At 54.2% G+C, this 21,277-nt stretch overlaps 4 protein-coding genes across 10 annotated transcripts; 3 read left to right on the top strand and 1 right to left on the bottom strand.

Moving 5' to 3' along the window:
- The first annotated feature begins 653 nt into the window (after positions 1–653).
- On the top strand, positions 654–10,987 carry DCAF11 (DDB1 and CUL4 associated factor 11). Of its 6 annotated transcripts, XM_079913821.1 has the most exons (16): positions 654–1,121; positions 1,581–1,948; positions 2,869–2,996; positions 3,229–3,356; positions 3,631–3,695; positions 4,008–4,108; positions 4,339–4,485; positions 4,698–4,752; positions 5,108–5,176; positions 5,538–5,595; positions 5,682–5,867; positions 6,322–6,475; positions 6,883–7,035; positions 7,872–7,978; positions 8,076–8,235; positions 9,814–10,987. In XM_079913821.1, the coding sequence occupies exons 2-15, from the start codon at positions 1,794–1,796 to the stop codon at positions 8,208–8,210; spliced, it is 1,641 nt and encodes a 546-aa protein (XP_079769947.1). In that variant the 5' UTR covers positions 654–1,121; positions 1,581–1,793; the 3' UTR covers positions 8,211–8,235; positions 9,814–10,987. The 6 variants fall into 6 exon arrangements, with proteins under 6 accessions (XP_079769947.1, XP_079769949.1, XP_079769950.1 ...); XM_079913823.1 differs by lacking the exon at positions 9,814–10,987 and having other exon boundaries at positions 1,742–1,948; positions 8,076–9,774; XM_079913824.1 differs by lacking the exon at positions 9,814–10,987 and having other exon boundaries at positions 1,719–1,948; positions 8,076–9,774.
- Positions 10,988–11,719: 732 nt separating this feature from the next.
- Positions 11,720–12,994, top strand: FITM1 (fat storage inducing transmembrane protein 1; the record flags this gene model as incomplete). The annotated part of the gene is made up of 2 exons (XM_079914157.1): positions 11,720–12,000; positions 12,382–12,994. The coding sequence occupies exons 1-2, from the start codon at positions 11,735–11,737 to the stop codon at positions 12,992–12,994; spliced, it is 879 nt and encodes a 292-aa protein (XP_079770283.1). The 5' UTR covers positions 11,720–11,734.
- A 2,169-nt stretch (positions 12,995–15,163) lies between these two features.
- On the top strand, positions 15,164–17,928 carry PSME1 (proteasome activator subunit 1). The gene is made up of 11 exons (XM_079914090.1): positions 15,164–15,339; positions 15,933–15,965; positions 16,115–16,177; positions 16,295–16,405; positions 16,490–16,535; positions 16,653–16,750; positions 16,990–17,058; positions 17,145–17,212; positions 17,302–17,356; positions 17,432–17,518; positions 17,692–17,928. Exons 1-11 carry the CDS (start codon positions 15,301–15,303, stop codon positions 17,770–17,772), a joined length of 750 nt encoding a protein of 249 aa, XP_079770216.1. The 5' UTR covers positions 15,164–15,300; the 3' UTR covers positions 17,773–17,928.
- EMC9 (ER membrane protein complex subunit 9) lies at positions 17,928–20,241 on the bottom strand (the record flags this gene model as incomplete). 2 transcript variants are annotated; one of them, XM_079914092.1, is made up of 6 exons in its annotated part: positions 17,928–18,147; positions 18,310–18,404; positions 18,495–18,564; positions 19,634–19,710; positions 19,852–19,894; positions 20,133–20,241. In XM_079914092.1, the coding sequence occupies 5 exons, from the start codon at positions 19,873–19,875 to the stop codon at positions 17,967–17,969; spliced, it is 447 nt and encodes a 148-aa protein (XP_079770218.1). In that variant the 3' UTR covers positions 17,928–17,966. The 2 variants fall into 2 exon arrangements, with proteins under 2 accessions (XP_079770218.1, XP_079770217.1); XM_079914091.1 differs by lacking the exon at positions 20,133–20,241 and having other exon boundaries at positions 19,852–20,049.
- Between the last annotated feature and the right edge of the window lie 1,036 nt (positions 20,242–21,277).

Here is a 21,277-nt window from a genome sequence, read left to right as displayed (position 1 = left end):
CCAGAAGGAGATGCCAGGGAATCCAAGGGCCCCCGCTCTCCTAAGCAGCACTTCTAAGAGAGTGCGGGCTGGGGGCGCTAAGGTGCAGCTTGGACCCTGGGCCTATGCTCCCGGCACGGTAGCTCGACCCACCCCCGCCGCCCCACCCAGCACGGGCGAGGATCCCGAGGTACACAAGTCCTGGCCTTGGACTCAGCCGGGTTACTCATAAACCCGGAGGAGGGGGTAGGAGGCGCCGCGCGTGCACAACCCGGACAAGCGGCCCGCGGCGGAGAAGCACCCCAAGGACAGATGGTCTAAGAAAAGTCCGCAAATCCCTGAAGGCCCAGGAGGAGTCTGAGTGGAACAGACGAAAGGCGGGCGGAGACACTTGGGGTTGCTAAGGGAGCGTCTGCAAAGAGCGCGGAGGGAAGCCAGGGGTCATCTAGAAAGCTGCCAAAACGGCTAACGGGCGGTCTACAAAGGGCGGTCCCCACAAGAACAAGGCTTCCGGAAGCTAAGCCCGGAAGGGCGGGTGCGAAGGCCTGTGACTTGAGCACATTCCAAAAGCCCCGGGCACCCCTTAGGGCAAGGACGGCTGTAGCTGCAGCCGGCGAAAAGAGAAAAGCTAAAGCCGGACAGGGACCAGGGGAGGAAAGAGTAGGCCCTTAGAGATCGCCTGAAAAGTGCGAAGCCCAATTAACCTAAGGGACCGACAGCAAATTGTACCCCTTGCTAAGCCACCTCTCCGAAGCACACCAACTTCTTTTGTAAGCCCCGCCCCTCGTCCATTAAGTCTAGTTCCGTTGTCTCTGATTCAGGAAGTAGCCGATTCCCTACTTACTCCTCCCACAACAAGGAGCTACTGCCCCTACTGGGTCGCGCGCTTTCTCCTCCCCTCAAACCCCTTGAGCACTTTCTCCCGCCCATCTGTCAATCACCGCGCTCAGCTGTCCAGTGAGCGGGCCAAGGGGGCGGGGCCACCAGGGGCGTCGCGTGACGTCTGCAGTCAGCCAGCCGCGGAGCCGGGAGATGAGTGTCGAAGGAGGCGCGTGACGGAGAAGCGGTTGGCCGACTCCGCGGCGGCAGTCGTTGTAAACAAGGCCTCGCGCCGCTCCGGGCCCTACGACCGCTCCTGGCTGGTGGGTGGTCTCGCGCGGGGCGGTAACCGCCGGCTTTGTGGGAGGTGCTTCTCGGCTTTTTCCCTGCCTACCCCCGCTTAGTGTACACACCCCCGGTACACCACGTGGGCGTGAGGCAAGGAAGGAGGGGGGCTGTAGGCCGAATTTTAACCTCATTGGTTGTTGCTGCCGCCGGCTTTCGCAAGGGAGTTCTCTGATTGGCCGATAAGGGGGGCGTCGGGGGGGGGGGCTCTGACTCCTAAGGCTTCTGATTGGTTAGATGGGGTAAGCTAATGAGACGCTTTCTTCCGCGAGGGGTTTTGATTGGCCGGCCAGAGAGGTTACCTGGGAATCCACCCCCACCCCAGGGACTTTGATAGGTGAGTTTGAGGTAGAAACTGAGAAATTCCTCTTCAAAGGATTCTTACTGGTGAGCTAGGGTCGTGCCCTAGGCTTCACTCTGCTTTTTTTGCTTCACAGGATCGGGAAAGGTTTGTGTTCCCGAAGCCTTGGGAGTTGTTACAGGCTAAGGAGAAGGGATCTCAGTCTCTAGGAAGGGTCGCCCTCCTAGAGACAGCTACTATCGTATCTCAGGACGCTCTGGTGTTTCTAGAGCAGGCTTTGCTTTCACCAAATCCAAGGAGGTGACAGGAGGAGTCCCTGCACAGGACTTAAGGATGCTGTGACCAGAAGATGGGATCACGGAACAGCAGCAGCGCAGGAACTGGGTCCGGAGACCCTTCCGAGGGCTTGCCCCGAAGAGGGACTGGCCTGCGTAGGAGTGAGGAAGAGGAAGAGGAGGATGAAGATGTGGATCTGGCCCAGGTACTGGCCTATCTCCTACGCAGGTAACTTACCCCCTGGTGTTTCCCCACCAGGTGCCACCACAGCCCCTTGATCCCAGCTCCAGTCAGGGGAGTTACAGAGAATAGGGAATGAGATTAGCCCAGGACAGCTGTTCTGTTTGAGCAGAACAGCTTTCCCTGCTGGACACTCTCCGCACTCAGCTTCATACCCAGTAAGAGTGGTTCTTGCCTAGGGAGGGTCAACAGGATGGCTGGCTCTTGTGTTTGAGGGGACTGTTCAAGGTAGTCTCTCTACCTATGACTACACAAATGTAACCTATTTTCCAAGTAAGTAAAAAAAAAAAGGGGGGTGGGGGGGTTCCCTGGTGGGAAGGGAGTGATGTGAGGGGTGAAGAAAAGAGTTAGGGAAGTGAGTGTTGAACTTAAGTGAAGTTATTGACACATGATATGAGGCCACGTGGATTTACTTGAGAAACAAGTTTAAATTAACCTAACTCTAATCCTGTTCTTGAGGAAAGAATGCTTTGAGGGAAGTGACCACCAGGAATTGACTGGAAAGGGGTGCAGCTGGCTTTGGTTCTTAGCTGTGGCTCCCTGGGGAGAAGACGAGCTTGGGAATCCCTTCAGAAAACCACGTTCTATGCTGGACTCCTTGGGCAGAGGCTCAGAAGGAAATGCTCTCAGAATTTTTAGCTCTCTGGGAAATCAATTTAGTAGATCTGTCAACATCCATGCAATGTTGGGGTTTTCTACTCCTGCTGCAAGAGTGAGAATTAGTTTCCCAGTGTGTCTTATAGGAGACAAAATAACAGCCAAGGTCTAGTCAGCCTCAAACCTCAAAATGGGGACAGTATGAGGGTTTGAGGACAAGGTGGTCTAAGAACTACATAGCTGTTGACTCTGAATTTGGTTGATTTGGGGAAGGGATCCTCCCCTTTATCATGGGGGGGGTCTCTCCACAGAGGCCAAGTGAGGTTGGTGCAGGGAGGAGGTGCAGCAAATTTACAGCTCATCCAGGCCCTCTCGGACTCGGAGGAAGAGCATGACAGTGCCTGGGATGGTCGTCTTGGAGACCGATACAACCCACCCGGTAAGACGAAAGGCAGACTGAGACATAATATCAGAGGACTTCCATTAGAAAGCCTTTTTTTAAAACTAATTTCGGCAAAAATTGAAAGAAAAAGATGAGATAATTCAGGGAATGAGGGAGTCTTTGCAGCCCCAGTATATTCAGTCACATTGAGTAGACTGAGCACAGCTCTGCTAACTGTCCTCTGAGGCTGGAAAAGACCTAGGATGAAACTTCTGTTTGGTACTCACAGTGGATGCAACCCCTGACACACGGGAGCTGGAATGCAATGAGATCAAGACACAAGTGGAATTGGCCACAGGGCGGCTGGGGCTTAGGCGGGCAGCCCGGGAGCACAGCTTTCCTCAAATGCTGCACCAGGTAGGCCTCTCTACTTCCAGCCAGCCTGGCAGCAGGCCTATCAATGCAGCCAGAAGCTACAATCCCAGAGAAGAGGGAAGTAAACTTCCCAAGGATGCCTCAAGTGCTGGAGCTGGAGAGCTCTTAGCCAGCCTGAGCTGGAGTTTGGTGGGACATACTACTGTGTGCGGGGTTCGTTTCTGTAGCAAGAGCAATATTTTTGGAGGACGGGGGTTGGTGTGGCTGAAGTGGCCCTCTGTTTCTGCTAGCAATATTCCCCAATCCCTTCCTTTAGAGAGAACGGGGCCTCTGCCACCAGGGAAGCTTCTCCCTTGGAGAACGGTCTCGAATGATGTCTCAGTGAGTATGGGGCTTGGTGGAGAGGTTCCAAGGGCCAGATAGGTCTGATTTCCTAAACTGTGAAGGGATCAGTGTTAAAGGATTCTCAGGGATATTAAGTTTAGGTTATGTGGGGTTGAGGCTTTGAGAGTGAACAAAGTGGAAAAGTATAGCAATTGAGAGGATGATAGAATGATTCAAAGAAAGGGGCTTATACCCAAAGCCAAAGGGAAGAATGCCCTTGTACTCACATCCAGCTCTGTTAGGATTCTGCAAACTGGGACATTCCCCATCCTGAGCTCCCCTTACCCTCACTTTCCCTCTGCTTCCCAGCTTCTTGCCCAATGATCTGGGCTTCACTGATACCTACTCTCAGAAGGCTTTCTGTGGCATCTACAGCAAAGATGGTCAAATCTTCATGTCTGCTTGCCAAGGTACCAGACCCTAGTCCTACCAACTGCCCTAGAACAACAGACGTTCTCCCTGACTGAGGCTAGAAAGCCCCAGACCCAGGGAGCTCAGACCCTGGCTTAGGGATGCTTAGCTAGAACACATCCCATGATCAAGGGAAGATTCCACAGATGAGTGGTGAGTGAGAGAGGTCTGATCTAGGGAGGATTCCAGGAGGGTGTTCCCTAATTCTGCCTGATCCCCACTCACACAGACCAGACAATCCGACTGTATGACTGCCGGTATGGCCGCTTTCATAAATTCAAGAGCATCAAGGCCCGGGATGTAGGCTGGAGCGTCTTGGATGTGGCCTTCACCCCTGACGGGAACCATTTCCTTTACTCCAGCTGGTCTGATTACAGTGAGTGTGCCCCAGACCACCATCGTCTCTTCAGCCTGGGACCTGAGGTCTCCAAATGCCCATCTCCTCCATGCCATGACTCCACGCCTTCTCCTGGGCAGATCACTCCCAGGGTCCAACATCCTTCCCTTTTGTTCCATCTCCTCCCTAGCTTCACTTCCACCCTCCTAACCTCAGCCCTGAAAGATTCTTGTTTCTCTTGCTTCTCTTAGTTCATATCTGCAACATCTACGGGGAGGGAGACACACATACTGCCCTGGATCTAAGGTACTGGCTTCCTTTCCTGGTTAGACTCATCAGAAACTTCTCAAGGAAGGCTCTCCAGGAGCAAACCTCTTGAACTGGAACTCCTGCTTAGAGGGAAAAGTACACTGGTTGCAAGTTTCTCTTTGTGGATTCCTGGGAGGGGACCACCCAGCCTGTCAGCCAGAGGACCAGAGTAAAATAGATGGCTGCAGGATTCTTCCCGCCTTCTCACTGAGGTGCTCCACGTTCTGGCACGTGCTGGCACGACTTCTTTTTCTCTCAGCAGCGTGCCCCACGGCCCTCATCAGATTCTGTATAGATTAACCAGGGCTAAAGGGAAGTCCACTTAACGCAGCTCCTCCTTTGCTCTTTTCAGGCCAGATGAGCGTCGCTTTGCTGTCTTCTCCATCGCTGTCTCCTCAGATGGGCGAGAAGTGCTAGGAGGGTGAGTGTTTGTGGGGATGCCTCTGTCACTTAATGAGATAGGAGTTCTCCCAGAGATCAGCTCTGCCGTTACAGAGACTGCACTGGACACCTGTACCCAGGCAGCTGTGCAGAACAACCAGGCCTTCTCCGGGGCCAAGGTTTATGAGTTGCTTCACTTCTCACTCACAATTTCTGCAGCATGAGATGGGAGGTCTCAAACCTCCTTGCAAACACAGCTAACTCTTCTCCCACCTCCTGTATAAGAAGAGAGAAGGGCTCTCCCCTCAGCAGGACTTCGAGACAACAGTCTCTCCAGAGCACACGTAGCATGGGTCCTCTCGGTCTTGGCTCCAGAACCCTCTTTTTCCGTTCCCTTTCAGGGCCAATGATGGCTGCCTGTACGTCTTTGATCGAGAACAGAACCGACGTACCCTTCAGGTATTGCTCCCGAGACTTGAAGCCTCTGCCTCCTGGTGCTTGGCCGATTGGAAGACCTAGAAAGACCTGGCCCCCTTCTCCCCTAGATTGAGTCCCATGAGGATGATGTGAATGCGGTGGCCTTTGCTGACATCAGCTCCCAAATCCTGTTCTCCGGGGGTGACGATGCCATCTGCAAAGTGTGGGATCGACGCACCATGCGGGAGGATGACCCCAAGCCCGTGGGTGCGCTGGCTGGACATCAAGATGGCATCACCTTCATTGACAGCAAGGTGGGCGTAGAGTCAGGACTGCACAGCCAGGCGACTGAGGTTGTGGTTGTCCAGGAGGGTGTCAGAGTGGACGGGTGTGGGAACTCGCCAAGCTCCTCATTAGCCAGGGTTTACAGGAGCTGGAGTTTAGGGAAGAGGCTTAAGCCACGAGACGTGAGGATCGGTACCCACCATCCCTCAAGGAGCAGGGCTTTCTGTACAAGAAGAGTAGAAGCCGATCTGACCCAGTATAGAACAGGAGCCCAGCCAGCGCCCCAGGCAAAGAAGGGGAAACCTAGCCAGGGTGTGGGGTCTGTGGTAGGAAACCAATGGTGAGGCCCACCTGGATGAAGAAAGAGGCAACCAAAGTTAAAGGACCAGGGTTCATACTCCTGAGCTGGGGAGGGGGAGCTGGACTGACAGACACTGACATCTGCAAGCTCCGATGCTTCATTATCCATCTTGGGATTCACAGGGAGATGCCCGGTATCTCATCTCCAACTCCAAAGACCAGACCATCAAGCTCTGGGATATCCGACGCTTTTCTAGCCGGGAAGGCATGGAAGCCTCTCGCCAGGCTGCCACACAGCAAAACTGGGACTACCGCTGGCAGCAGGTGCCCAAAAAAGGTGAGAGCAGATGTAGAACCCGAGATCTGGAGAGTGAAGGGTCGGGGGTGATAGTTAAAACATTTAACCCCTGGCAAGGCCTGGCATGGGCGCCGCGGATGGGCCAAAGCCTGGAGCCCTCCCCCTTGCCAGGCATTAACTCTTCGTTTGCTGAACCATGGGAGAGCCAGGGGTTCTCAGTGTAGGGGCTGGGGATCCCTCCAAACCTACGAATGCAAAAGTATTTCGGCATCTTGACCATCAGCAGAGCCGTATTGGTGTGTATCAGCTGACTGTTAGATGGGGAAAGAGCCACCAGTTGGGAATTGCAAAGGCGATTGTCTTTGAGCATCAGTCTTTGCTGAGGACCAGTGATACAGGGGAATCCAGACTCTCTAACCCAGGGCTCACCCTGCATCCCTCCCCAGCCTGGCGGAAGCTGAAGCTCCCAGGGGACAGCTCCTTGATGACCTACCGGGGCCATGGGGTGCTGCATACCCTTATCCGTTGCCGCTTCTCCCCCACCCATAGCACCGGCCAGCAGTTCATCTACAGTGGCTGCTCCACTGGCAAAGTGGTCGGTAAGGACGGTGTCTGAACAGGGGGCCTCGGGAAGGGCAGCCGTGTTCCCCTGGCATTCTACCTGTAACCACCAGCGACTACCTTAAGAAGCCCAGTGACAATTACAAGTGAAATTTCATTTAGCCTGGAGCAGGGAGGCTTAAACGGAGAAATAGAAAACATTCTATTCATCAGCATTTTAAATTAAGAAAAGGAACACAGAATTCTAGTCAGTAAATATACTAGATTGCCAAATATATACTCAGTTCTGTTTTTCAGCCAGCCAAGGGAAGAGATTGCAGATGAAAGGTAGGAGGGAACAGAGACAAACAGAATGACACAAGAAGACAGCAGCAAGTAGTAAAAGATGTACAGCCACTGAAGTAGGAGGAATGCACGAACAGAAACACACAGTCACAGGAGCCTAAGACAGTGCCAAGCCTAGGGAGGCCCTGACATGGAGGCCTATCCGGGGAGAGAGAAAGGTGCACCCACGTCCAGAAAAGGAACAGCACGTTCACATGTCTGTGGAGACAGCCCGTTGTTCACTTTTGTGGTGTCTTCCATATCTTGTGGGCTTTTAAGAAAATGGCTACTTTAAAGCCACATTTCATTTTCTTAACTGTAGACCCTGTGACATTTAGCTAAGGGCCAGAGATACCCAAGCTCTGCTAGACCATACCCTCAACCTGAGGTAGGGAAAAGAAACTAACACCATCCTCGGGCATGGGCTTTGCTCCCCTGGGAAAACGGGAAGTTGTCTGAGAGGCAGGTAAGTGGTGCTGCTCAGAGAGAGATGAGGGGTGGCTCGAAGGTCTTCTGGCGGCCCCTCTCCACTCTGGCCTTTCCTGGACAGTGTACGACCTCCTCAGCGGCCACATCGTGAAGAAGCTGACCAACCACAAGGCCTGTGTGCGTGACGTCAGCTGGCACCCCTTCGAGGAGAAGATTGTCAGCAGTTCGGTGAGGATGCTGTGGTTAGGGGGGCCAGTGTGTGTCTGGGACTTGGACCCGGGAGGGAGCAGTGCCTCCTGACTACTTGCCACCTTCTGCCCCGCAGTGGGACGGGAACCTGCGTCTGTGGCAGTACCGCCAGGCTGAGTACTTCCAGGATGACATGCCAGAGTCTGAGGAACACCCGAGCACCCCTGCCCCAATGTCCCACCCCTCTACAGCCTTTTCCTCACCCCAGTAGATCTGACTTCCAGCCCCATTCATGGGTGAGCCTTTTGACATCTCTACGCCTCCTCCCTTTCTCCCTTCTGGGGGATCTTTGGGGAATCAGTGGCATTGGGTGGGGAGAAACAGAAGCCCAGGCTTCGGCCCTCTAGCTAAGCCCCGGGAGGGAGATCCTCCCTTTGGGGCAGAGTGGTCTTCTCACGTGCTCACACCCATCAACTTGGGTCTCCGTCTCTGGTCAGGGTCTGGCAGGACTGCCATTATCTGGTCAGCAGGAGTAACGTCCTGAGTGTTTTTAATCTTGTTTGGTTGTTAAGTCTTAGCTCCTAGAGTAGATGCCTGGGGCCAGGTCTGAACTGAACCAGGCCCATTGCCCAGGCCTTCGCGCGTTGAGGACTAAACTGGTCAATCAGGGCCAGGCGTCCTTGCCTTTCTTCCAGAGGTCCTAATGGCTAGAGCTCTAGCCCCTCAGGGGAGGGGGGAATGGGGAAGGTGTGTCCTCAGCACCCTCCCTGGCTGGGAATTACGTCTTCTCTCTCACGTGTCTGGGTCTTTGGGGTAGGCAGGCTGTGGTGTGAGAGGCTCCGTGTGACCCCACACAGGGCGGGCCCTCCCCTCCCCGAGTGTTCCCTCGTGCAGGAGGCCAGCAGCTTCGAGGAGGGATGTTGAAGTAGGACTCCTTCGTCCTCTCACTGGCTTTGGCTCCCTCAATAAACTCTCTGTGGGAACCTAGCTTAGTGTCCGTCTGTCTCTCTCTTTTTCCTGTCTGAGATCTTTTATCCTCTCACTTCAAGAAAACAGTTTCAACAGAGCCTTCAGCTATGCTCCTCTGTGGGAGAAAACACTGCTTTGATGCCCCAAGATGAACGGAAATACCAGAATCATTAGTTAACTGAGCTTTGCAACAGGGAGTCCCTCACCAACCTCAGAAACTTCCCAGCAAGCAGAAGTAGAGATAACAGGAAATAAACACATTTTAGATGAGAACCTGGAACACCCACATCAGCTCTGCCCTGGAGCTGGTCCAGTCTATGGAAGGAAGTAGCCCAGAGCCAGAGAGCACCTGGTGGGCACCGATGCCAGGTCCCATCTGGGCACTTCACACTTAGAACCTTATCCACCTCACAGCCACCCTTTTTTACAGGTGAGGAAATGGAGGTGTGCAGAGGTCAGGCACCATGCCCCAGGGCAGACCCATGGTATGGTCAGTAGGGGAGCAGCTCTGATTGATCTTCCCCATTATCTCTAAGGAACCTGGATGCACACCTCCAGGGGGGGTCTTAAAGACAGAGCAAGGGGTTAAAAGATGTACCTATTCAGCAGCAAAGCAGGTAGTTTTAAAAGAATAAAGGGACTTCCCTGGCGGTCCAGTGGTTAGGACTCTGAGCTTCCATTGCAGGAGGCCCGGGTTTGATCCCTGGTAGGGGAACTAAGATCCCACATGCCTCGCGGTGTGGCCTAAATAAATACATAAATAAATTTTTTAAAATAAAAGAAATTGTCCAGATGCTTGGCCTCCATATGCTCTCTTTCCTCCAGTTGATCCGCTTGCATGAAACTGTCATGCAGATCTCCTTTCCCACCAGCCCTTTTCGTTCCCCCTCTGCCTCTTCATCCAGAGATGCCAACCTATCTCACCCAGAACTGTTTTACCTCCAGGATGCCAAAGGTAGAGGCCAATTAAAATTATTAGTGTCCTCAAAGCCTCATTTAGTCAAGGCCCCAAGGGCCATCTATTCTTCTCATTAAGAAATGCATTTCTGGGCTTCCCTGGTGGCACAGTGGTTAAGAATCCACCTGCCAACGCAGGGGACACGGCTTTGAGCCCTGGTCCAGGAAGATCCCACATGCTGTGGAGCAACTAAGCCCATGTGCTGCAAGTACTGAGCCTGCACTCTAGAGCCCGCGAGCCACAACTGCTGAGCCCGCATGTCACAACTACTGAAACCCGTGCACCTAGAGCCCATGCTCCGCAACAAGAGAAGCCACCGCAATGAGAAGCCCATGCACCGCAACGAAGAGTAGCCCCCGCTCACCACTACTAGAGAAGAGCTCGCGCGCAGCAACAAAGACCCAATGCAGCCAAAAATAAATAAAATAAATTAATTTTTTAAAAAAGAAACCTTTATAAGTTCCATTTGAAAAAAATGCATTTCTAATACAATTTTAGTTTATTATTAATTATCAAACTGTGTGGAATGTTTGTTGTACAAATAATACATTTTGTACTACTAACAATTTTGAAATTTGTACTAGTAAAAAATAGGAAATTCAATACAGAAAAAAAAGTTTAACCTTGTGATCACAGGAAATGTGTAAAAATTGTTTCAAATTATCCTTTTGGCAGAGAAGTGTGATCAATGAAAGACTTTCAGGCATAAAAACATTAGGATAATTTCTGTGGGGAAAGAATGGAAGTGTTATTTCTGACTCTTAAGATCTTGTCACATGTTTTTAAATGAAAAACTGTGAGGTATATAATCACAGTAGTGTTTAGATTCCATTGGATATATTTAAAAGAGTGATAAAGATAGCTTTATTTTTGAAATGTCAACATATACGATACACTGGAAATTATGTCCTTTGCAACTATTTAAAATTACAATGTAAAATTTTGTGTCAACTTAAAAACGTGTGAGTGCTTCTGTAGGTCTTCAGGTATAGGATCCCTGAGCACAGACTATGTCGAGGTGTGGGCTGTAGGATCTGCAAGGATCCTGGTTGGTTAATCCGTCTCGGTCAGTTTGCAGATGATGGCACTGAGGACCAAGGATGGTTAGTTGATTTTCTCAAAGTCACAGAGTTGGGCCAGAACCCAGGTGCCCTTTCTTGCTCATTCCTTTCACTACTTCACGGGCCTCCACTGTGCTCTGACATCCCACCACCAGTTTTGAGGAATGAGGAAGGAAGACAAAAAGGGATCTCAAAACAGTTACTGAATATCAGGGACTTCCCTTGGGTAGGTTGCTCACTGCCCTATGGGTCCAGCCTCAGTGGTAAGGCTGGGAGGCCAAGTCCCAGGATAATTGGTTGGGGGACACAACCTTAGGATTTGATGGACTCCAGGCTGGGGATCTTCCTTCTAGTGTCTCCACCACCCACTATCACCTGGGAGTGAACCTGATCTTCGGGGCTCTGAGAGTCTGACCTGGGCGGGGTGGGGGTGACTTTGGCTGACCAAACAGAGACAGGCAGACCCAAACAGGCTGTGGCCAAAAACATCCCATGTTTCGGTCGTGGCCCTGAAACATGAACTAGGACATGGTTCCAGCCTAGAGGGTCAAGGAGGCACAGGACTAACAGGGAAGGACACAGGCTGCTGTCAGGACACACACCCAAGGCAAGAACACTGCTGACGTGGCAGCCCTCCGCCCCAGCCTCTTACTGCCCCCCGCCCCTCTCCCCCGCCTGCCAGCTGCCAACAGGGCTCTGCCCTGTGTCTGCTACACCTGTCACTGTCTGTCCTTGTCCAGGGGGAGCCCCATCAGCCCCTCCTCAGCTGCCCAGCAGAGCAAGCTGTTAGTGGGGAGGGGAGGGAACATGGAGCGGGGGCCGGCGGTGGGGGCAGGGCGGGGGGCCGGGGCCCAGATCTGGGCACTGCTGGGCTGCTTGGTCAGGGTGCTGCTCTGGGTGGCCTCTGCTCTGCTATACTTTGGAAGCGAACAGGCTGCCCGCCTCCTGGGCAGCCCCTGCTTACGGCGCCTCTACCATGCCTGGTTGGCAGCAGTGGTCATCTTCGGGCCCCTTCTGCAGTTCCATGTCAACCCTCGGACCATCTTTGCCAGCCATGGCAACTTCTTCAACATGTGAGTCCACTAGAGGCCGTGGGCGCTGGCTCCCTGGGCTCTGGGATCCCAGCTCCCTCCTCCAGGTTTCTGTGCTCTTGCCAGTCCAGGACACTAAAAATAGGCTAGGAGGTTGAGGAGAAGGTCAGAGGGGGAGGGGAACAGAGTCATGGGGGTACAGGAGCAGCGCCGAAGAGGAAACATGGGCCCTAGAAGGCTGAATGGGCCGCTAAGGAGATGGCCAAGTTCAAGTGCATGGGGGGAGAAGGGGGAGAGGGCCCAGGAAACAGAGAACCGGGAACGACAGATGCGACTGGAGGCAGGGCCGTGATGGGAACGTAGAGCAGGGTGGGGAGATGGGGCTGAGGGGGTCTCAGCAGCCCTCCCTCTTCTCTGCCACAGAAAGTTTGTGAATTCAGCATGGGGCTGGACGTGCACCTTCCTGGGGGGCTTCGTGTTGCTGGTGGTGTTCCTGGCTACACGGCGCGTGGCAGTGACTGCCCGGCACCTGAGCCGCTTGGTGGTTGGGGCAGCTGTGTGGCGGGGTGCCGGCAGGGCCTTCCTGCTCATCGAGGACCTGACGGGCTCCTGCTTCGAGCCTCTGCCCCAGGGCCTGCTGCTCCGCGAGCTGCCGGACCGCCGCAGCTGCCTGGCGGCCGGCCACCAGTGGCGGGGCTACACCGTCTCCTCCCACACCTTCCTGCTCACCTTCTGCTGCCTGCTCATGGCCGAGGAAGCAGCAGTGTTCGCCAAGTACCTGGCCCACGGGCTGCCCGCCGGCGCACCCCTGCGCCTTGTCTTCCTGCTCAACGTGCTGCTGCTGGGCCTCTGGAACTTCTTGCTGCTCTGCACCGTCATCTATTTCCACCAATATACTCACAAGGTGGTGGGCGCCGCGGTGGGGACCTTTGCCTGGTACCTCACCTACGGCAGCTGGTATCATCAGCCCTGGTCTCCGGGGATCCCGGGCCATGGGCTCTTCCCTCACCCCCACTCCAGCCACAAGCATAACTGAAAGAAATAAAGGCACTTTAGGCCTGGCTCTGGCTCCGCTCATCATTGGGCTGGTGGGACCTGCAAAGGGTGGGAAGGGTAAGAAGAGAGTGTGATGGTCGCCAGGTTTCCTCAGCAAGACCTTGCTGTCACTGACCTTGAATGCCCTTGTGCTTGATCGCTATCCCTCCTGTTCTTTCAGTCTCCTAGTCCCTGCAGACATCAAGCTCTTTGGGGCTCTGATGTCAAGGACTGGCACTGCCAGGTCGGGTAGCAGTGCCCTTAGGTATGGGTGGCATTCCCACTGAGCAGATGCTCCATCTCCAGCCTGGTTGATTTGTTTTCCCTGCCTCCAGCATTGAATCCCCCTCTGCCACCCTCAGGAGCCTGCCTATCTGGGCACCCTACTCACAGTCGCTTCCTACCCTGTCTTCCCGTAGGGAGTCTATATGTGCTCATTTACTTAAAAGATGTTCATTAAGCCAATGTGAATAAGAAAGACAAGGTTTCTGCTGTTTGGGGGCCCATGGGTTACTGCCTGATGATAAACTCATAAATAATAACAGCAAACACTTGAGCTTACTGTGTGTTGGGCACCATTCTAAGTGTCTATAAATTCGCGCGTATTTAGCCCTCACAACACTATGAGCTAGGGCTGGTAGCGTTCCAATTGTACACTTGTGAAAATGGAGGCACAGAGTTTAAGTAACTTTTTCACAACTAGTAAATATCGGAGCCAGAATTATTAACCCAGGCATTATGGGTCTGTTGTCTGTGTTCTAAGTCGGGGATCAGCAAACAACAGCCCTCCTGTGGCCAGTGTTTGAATGGCCTGAGAGCTAAGAAATGGTTTTACAATTTTAATGGTTGAAAAAAAATCAAATAAGAATATTTCTTGACAGGTGAACATTACATGAAATTCAAATGCCAGTGTCCATAAATAAAGTTTTATGGGAACTAGCCACGCTAATCCATTTAACTGTTTACCTGCTACAATGGCAGAGTTGAGTAGTTCCTACTGGCACTACAAAGTCTAAAATATTTACTATCTGGCCTTTTATGGAAAAGGTTTGCCAGTCCCTGGTCTAAACCACACTATCCCCAGAAAATAAACCGGCTAATTTCAGAAAGATAGTGCTATGAAGGTACTAAAACAGGCTGCTTTCTAATAGACTTGGAGGGAGTTCCTTTATAAGGAAGATAGAGTTCTCTCTGAAGAAGTGACATTTAAGCTGAGAATGGAATGACATCCTGAGGCAGGGGAAGGGGAGTATCAGGCAAAGGGATTAGCAAGGACAAAGGCCCTGAGGCAGGAATGAACTTGTTGCAAACAGGTTTGAGAAACAGCTGGAAAGTCCAGGTATTTATAACTGAAATGAAAGAGGGAGAAAGCAGTGGAAAGTGAAGTTGAAGGGGAACAGGTGCCAGACAGGCCTTTTGGGCCAGGAAAGTCCTTTGGATTTCATCCTAAGGTCAACAGGAAGCCGAGAAAGTTTTAAGCAAGAGCAAGGTGGAATCCTGCTGCTGTGCGGAGAGTGGGTTACAGAGGAATGGAGCCCACAAGGGTCATAAGAGAGCTGACCCTCTCTTATGATCCTGTGATGGGGCGATGCCAGAGTCTGAATGTCACTGAGCCAGATGATGCCCGCGGAGCCAGGGGTCCACGCTGGCAGGGCAAAGGAAGGGAGGCCAGGTCTTGCTCCAGCACCGAGAAAAGAAAGAAGAGAGCCAGATAAGGCTAATCACTGTCCCAGGACGAGCAGGGAAAGAAGAGAGCCAGAGGGCTGTCAGGAGGCAGGGAGATGGGAGGCGGGGAGTTCAGAGGTGGGCACTGGCCTTGGGGCCGGGAGGCGGGGGTGTAGAAGGCAGGGCGGGGAGGGAGGAGGTGGGTTGGGCGGAGTCGGTAGGCGGAGAGTCGAAAGACTGGCAGCGGTGGGGAGGCGGGGAGGCGGGGAGGCGGGGAGTTCAGAGGTGGGCACTGGCCTTGGGGCCGGGGAGGCGGGGGCGTAGAAGGCAGGGCGGGGAGGGAGGAGGTGGGGTGGGCGGAGTCGGTAGGCGGGGAGCCGAAAGACTGGCAGCGGTGGGGAGGCGGGGAAGCGGGGAGGCGGGGCGCTGGAAACGCGCCTCTCGGGCTCTAGGGGGAGCCGCGGCTGGGCCGCCTCCCTGAGCCCCTCAGCTCCTAGCCTTTCTCTGGTCTGTCCCCGCCTCCTCCAGTGCCTCCACTCCCACTACCCAGGAGGGCAGTGCGGGGAGCGAGTGCTGCTTTCGCTTTCCCTTCCCCGTGCCCACTCCTCGCTCCGCGTGCGGCCCTAGGCCGCCGCCCCGGCCATGGCCACGCTCAGGGTCCTGCCCGAAGCCCAAGCCAAGGTGAGCGCTACGGGTTCGAGGAAGGGCCCATCAGGGAGGCGTGGCCCCGAGAGGCTGAGGGCGTCCGTGACCCGCTCCCACCCAGCCCCCCGACTCGAGTCGGGGTCAGTCATCCGAACCCTCGTGAGCCTCCGTGCCCAGAGCACCTGAGCCCGGGGAGCCCGGCCAGGTCTGCCTGCCGGGAGAGAGAGAGGCGAGGCGGCCGAGGTTCAGCGGGGTGAGGTGAAGCGAAGCGCTGGCGTGGAGGGGAAGTACGCTGGCCCCGGGCCCAGGCCCACACACAGACTGGGAGCGGACCCTGCCCTGCCACCACAGGAGGCCCCGGAGCCCACTCCACGGGGCACTCCGCCCCTTCCCCAGTCGCAGCGGCTCTCTTACATCCCTCCTCCCACAGCCCAGGAGACACTAGGGATGTTTCCGCTTGAACCCTTCGCCCTTCAGCTCCAGGAATGTTCTCATTTCCCAAATCCCGCCCCACCTGGGTCCACTCCACCCTTCCCCAAGTCAGACCCTACACAGCCCTAAGGATCCTTGAGTCCTTGAATAGACTGGCCATAAAGCCAGTTGTCTGAAGGGCTGCCTGTGTCCCACAGGTGGATGTGTTCCGTGAAGACCTATGTGCTAAGGTAAGACCTGACCCGTCATCACCCCACCCCTCCCTACCCAGTCCCACTGCTCAGCCCTTCCTTGCTGGGCAGTGGCAGCCCTGCTTCACTGCCTAGGAGGGGCATTTGATTCTGACCGCCATCCTCCCCTACCCTTACCATACACACAGACAGAGAACCTGCTCGGGAGCTATTTCCCCAAGAAGATTTCTGAGTTGGATGCATTTTTAAAGGTACTGGGGCTGGGCAGGGAGTAGAGAGTAGGGGCCAAAGGGAGAGCCTGCTGGGCCATGAGAGTGAGGAGGTGAGAGCCCGCCCCTGCCTCCAGCCCTTCTACCCCCCTGCACCAGGAGCCAGCTCTCAATGAAGCCAACCTGAGCAATCTGAAGGCCCCGCTGGACATCCCAGTGCCTGATCCAGTCAAGGAGAAAGAGAAGGAGGAGCGGAAGAAACAACAGGAGGCAAGTTGGCAGGAGCTGGGAGGAGGGACCCAATATGGGGAAAATCAGCCTTAGGCCTGCCTAAGAGACCCCTTCTCCCTACAGAAGGAAGACAAGGATGAAAAGAAGAAAGGGGAAGATGAAGACAAAGGTATCACTATGGTGAAAGGGACTTGTGTCTCACCTCCCAGGAGCTCCTCCCTAAGGATGCCTCTTCCCTGCCCGGCACGGTCCCAGTCATGTGACTGACCCAGTGCCCACCTCCTAGGTCCTCCTTGTGGCCCAGTGAACTGCAATGAGAAGATCGTGGTCCTCCTGCAGCGCCTGAAGCCTGAGATCAAGGATGTCATTGAGAAGCTCAACCTGGTGAGCCCTCCCACTTCCACCCCCACCCTTTGTCCTCCTTCGTCCCTGCCAGTTGGGCATGGCACCTGCCAGGTCTTAGCAGGAGAGGGCACAGCAAGTGAAGCCAGAATTCCAGGCTTTGGGGTTCAGGACAGACGTGGCATACTTCCACCCACCGTGAGCAGGGAAACAAAGGAGGACAGGAACCTGGGAATTGGGTTGGGGGCTGATGGGGTTTCAATGCCGTTCCCTCCTCCCAGGTCACCACCTGGTTGCAACTGCAGATACCTCGGATTGAGGATGGGAACAATTTTGGAGTGGCTGTCCAGGTGAGGACACTGCCCCACTCCTCTGCCCTCCTTATTTCTCCCATCCATGCTGCTTTTACACTTTCCTCCTCGCTTTCTTTCCTCAGGAGAAGGTGTTTGAGCTGATGACCACCCTTCACACCAAGCTGGAAGGCTTCCACACTCAAATCTCCAAGTGAGTGATTGCCCACTGCTCTGCCTTTGGCTGGGACTGAGGCTTGTGCTCCCTCCTCCCCCTACTCCACACCCTTCTACTTCCCACAGGTATTTCTCTGAGCGAGGTGATGCTGTGACCAAAGCGGCTAAGCAGCCCCACGTGGTAGGTGAGGCCCAGGTCAGGGTGCATGGGAGGAGGGACACCTTTGAAGTCAGGCCTGACCTGAGTCTCCCACAGGGTGATTATCGGCAGCTGGTGCACGAACTGGATGAGGCAGAGTACTGGGATATCCGGCTGATGGTCATGGAGATCCGCAACGCTTATGTGAGGAGGCGAGGGCAGGGGTGGGCAGAGGCAGCTTTCCCAGGCCACCCACTCCCTGACCCTGCGGGCTGGGGGTGAAGGGTATCAAAGCTCAACCTCTCCACAAGGCAAGAAATGGGGCACAGAGCCACTGGGGACCTGCGGCTGACCCCCACTCCTCCCTGGCCCCATAGGCTGTGTTATATGACATCATCCTGAAGAACTTCGAGAAGCTCAAGAAGCCCAGGGGAGAAACAAAGGGAATGATCTATTGAGAGCCTCCTCTCATTCTGTGATTGGTCCAGCAGAGACCTTCCTGACTTTCACAGGAGACTCCAGACTTTCCCCACCTTCTGTCTGTTGAGGTTTCTCCCTCACCTTGCCTCCCAGGCACAATAAATCTAGTCATACCATCGCCCAACAGCCCAAGTCTCTTTATTGGATCCTGAGCCTCCCCTCTGGCCCTGGCTCAGGTATTTCCATTTGTGGGCCCAACCCACTGGGTGATTTGGGCATTGAGCTGCTGGTTGGTCCAATCCTCCCGGATGTCGTCAAGGTGGCAGTCAAAGTCCACAAGGTGCTGGTGGGCCCGGCCTGCTAGTAGTGCTCCCACCATCTGCCGTGACTGTTCCCAGTCCCTCCACATCACTCTGAAATAACAACCCCCATGGAGGTCAAACTCAGCAGGCAGAGGGGCCAGACACTTGGCAGAGGTTAGTTTCTAGAGAAGGACGCTTAGGGCAGAACCAAAAACAGAGGAGGCTCAGGAGCTGTGGGCTTCCAAGAAGAGGTGGAGGGAGTGGGGCACTCACAAGTTCTTGTCCTTGGGGACCCAGCAGAGACCATGGCTCTCCAGGACAATAACTGGGGGCACGTGAGGCTGTGGCACCAGTTTCTGATTATCCAACTGTGTGGACAAGGAAGGGCAGGTGAGGGTTTTGAGGATTCCCCATTCCTACTTTCTTTCCAACTCCCCACTCTGAAACCCAAGCCTCACCATAATAAGTACTGCATCAGGGAAGAATTCTGCAATCTGCCCAGCGATTTTCAAGGCCAAGGGCCCAGGGCTGTGTAGAAGGAAGATCAGAGTTGTGAAGAGCCTCCTGTGGGCAGACCCCATCCATCTGAGCTGGGCCTCCCAGAGCCCATAGACGTGGAGGCAGTGACGGCCTTTCCCTGTAGTTGGCCTGGGGGCATCAGGCCTGCCTGACTGCTTGGTGCAAGACTTATGCTTGAGCGCTGTGGGAAACAGGTGCTCAGACACTGCTGGTGAGAGTGGAAATCTAAGATGGTCTTTTTGGAGAGTACTTTGGCATAACCATCCAGATTTATATTGTATGTTAACCCAGAAACCCTACTAACGAAGAATTTACTCTAATAATAGGACAGTGTCTGTAATAAAAAAAAAATTGGAAACAACCTCAATGTTTAATGTAAGGCACTAAATAAATTATGGTACATCCATGTTCATACTGTATAGCTGATAGGGTAAGGTAGATATTAGTGTAGGGATGGAAAGATGTCAGATATTTATTAAGGAGAGAAAGGCAAATTACAAAACAGTATAATTTGCTCCAAATACATGACTACTGTATACGTAGATAACTTTTTCTGTATACAGTTGACCCTTGAACAATGAGGGGTCTAGGGGCCACAGAGCCTCCCGCAGTTGAAAATCTTCAGGTAACTTTACAGTGCGCCCTCCCTATTCTGGATTCTGCATCGGATCCTCGGATCCTGTAGTACCGGAGTACCTATTCAGTGAAAAAAGTTCGCCTATTTGTGGCCCCAGGTAGTTGAAACCGGTGTTGTTAAACGGTGAACTGTATATATAAAAAGAAACTTCCTTTTTTTAGAAGCTGCTGGTTGGGCTTCCTTTGTGTTTTCAGCACTTGGGGGGCATCTCAGTTACAGCAGGTGTCAGCCTGTTATTGTCCTTCCCACCCCACCGCAGCTCCTCCAGGAAAATAACATTTCTTTATATTTTCTCACCGCCTACCCAGCCTAGTAGGTACCTTAGCTCTACAGTGGCTAAGCCTTGGATGAAGGAAAGATGGAAGGAATGACCAAGAGGGGCTCTCTTGACATCCCCCACCCCATAATCCTTAGCCCTCTGCCTCTGGCTTCCCCACTCACCTCTGGTCGTCCAAAGCTGCATTGGCATGGTAGTACCCTGCCACTACCAGCCCGGCCTGCGCGCCCCACACATCCACCTGCCATGGGAAAGCGCCGTCAGTAACTAAATCGTGCCGCCCGCCCTATGGGTGCGCACTACTGCCAAGAGGCCAGGGTTGGCCTTGGGCTAGGGGTGTTGGGGGGTTTCGCGGTGGTCGGTGGGCGTCCAGCGGCGGCACCTGGTTGAGGGCGACCTCCAGCATGACAGACAGGGCCAGGTGGCTGTGGAACAGGGGCACACAGTCGGTGAGGCACAGGCATTCTCTCGACCGCGGCGCTGGCGCCAGCAATAGCCCGTTGACAGCGGCGTGCGGGTAACGGGCGGCGTGCAGGCACATCTTCACGTAGGCCCGGGCCGAGATCTCCACCTCCCCCATGGCGAGCGGGGCCCCAGCTCGCGTCCGCGAAGCCCCCTCCAGCGCCCCCAAGCCCTCCTGGGCCCTTCCCTGTGCCCCCTCACTTAGGTTCGACGGTGACGCTGACTTGACTCGAAGGCAGCCCGCCGGCTCCGGCAGACCTCAGCCCGGCGCCCGGCCCCCGGCCCCCACCCGGCCCGGAATGCAGGCGGCCGGGATTGCATGTTGCAGCACAGAGCTCCGCCTCCCCCGCCCCCAAGCGGCGGCAGCAGAGCTGCGCCTGCCTTGGGGACACATAACCAGAGCTCCAAGTCGGACCGGCTTCTGGAGTCCCGCCCACGTGGTGCTCTTTGATAGGCTTAGAGAGTCTCGTTTTGCCAAATCAGCATCCAACATTGTCCCGCCTTTGACTGTAGAGAGCTACCCGCACGCTGATTGGCTAGGCTACCCCACTTCGGCTCTTGATTGCAAGATGGCTGCGTCTGTTACCTCTGCCTCCCGCCCCTACAGGCCCCGCTGTGCCACCTGGGTGGTGCCCGCGCCCCTCATCTGGTGTCTCCCCGAAACGCGGAGCTTCGAATGTCGGTACGTAGCGGACAGCTTGGCTACAACTATGGAATGAGTGGATTGGTACTCTAGAGCGGCTTTGTCACTTACTAATAAGCCGTGTCACTTTTGCAACTGCAGGTTATCTGGCCCTTCCTTTCCTCAATGTAATGACTGCAGAAACAAAGACGGCATTGGCTGAAGGAGGAGGGTAAAGGTCAAAAAGAATTTTATTGACCCATCCTTCCCATAATGTCCTGTAGTATAATTTCCTTCGCCTTAATGCCTTGGAAGCGTTTTTGCCCCTCCCAGCCCTTGAGAAGGAGTCCAACCATTTACCCATAATTTTCCCAGTGAAATCTCATTCTCCCTCCAGGTGTGCTCTGAGCTGAAGAAAGGGTTGTGCCTTTCTTCATTCCCTGACCTCAGCCTCAGAGCTTTCCCCCAGTCTCTCCAAAGCCTGATTATTCCTATAAGGGCTCTGCCCAGATGCCATCTCTTCCAGGAAGCACTCATGATACCTCCAGATGGAAATAATCTTGTGAAATTCCCCAATACAGGTTATTTTCATGGCTGTCATGGCATGTAACAGTTCCCACCCTGTTCTTTAGGATGACTTCCTAAGAACAGGATGCACCTTTAATTCATCTTCGTCTTCCTGGCACCCCTCCCTTTCTCATCACCACATTCATTCACATTTAGT

Source organism: Stenella coeruleoalba (genome assembly GCF_951394435.1).
Source record: "Stenella coeruleoalba genome assembly, chromosome: 2".
In the NCBI taxonomy this organism is placed as follows: domain Eukaryota; kingdom Metazoa; phylum Chordata; class Mammalia; order Artiodactyla; family Delphinidae; genus Stenella; species Stenella coeruleoalba.
The sequence above is the reverse complement of the archived record's forward strand: the minus strand, read 5'-3'. Positions and strand labels throughout refer to the sequence as shown.

Excerpts from the sequence above, each read along its gene's own strand:
- PSME1 (XM_079914090.1), top strand. The coding sequence starts at position 15,301 with ATGGCCACGCTCAGGGTCCTGCCCGAAGCCCAAGCCAAG. Across the intron at positions 16,536-16,652 it reads AGGGGAAGATGAAGACAAAG|GTCCTCCTTGTGGCCCAGTG; the intron begins GTATCACTATGG and ends CCCACCTCCTAG. Across the intron at positions 16,751-16,989 it reads TCATTGAGAAGCTCAACCTG|GTCACCACCTGGTTGCAACT; the intron begins GTGAGCCCTCCC and ends CCCTCCTCCCAG.
- DCAF11 (XM_079913821.1), top strand. The coding sequence starts at position 1,794 with ATGGGATCACGGAACAGCAGCAGCGCAGGAACTGGGTCCGGAGACCCT. Across the intron at positions 3,696-4,007 it reads CGGTCTCGAATGATGTCTCA|CTTCTTGCCCAATGATCTGG; the intron begins GTGAGTATGGGG and ends TCTGCTTCCCAG. Across the intron at positions 5,868-6,321 it reads TCACCTTCATTGACAGCAAG|GGAGATGCCCGGTATCTCAT; the intron begins GTGGGCGTAGAG and ends TGGGATTCACAG.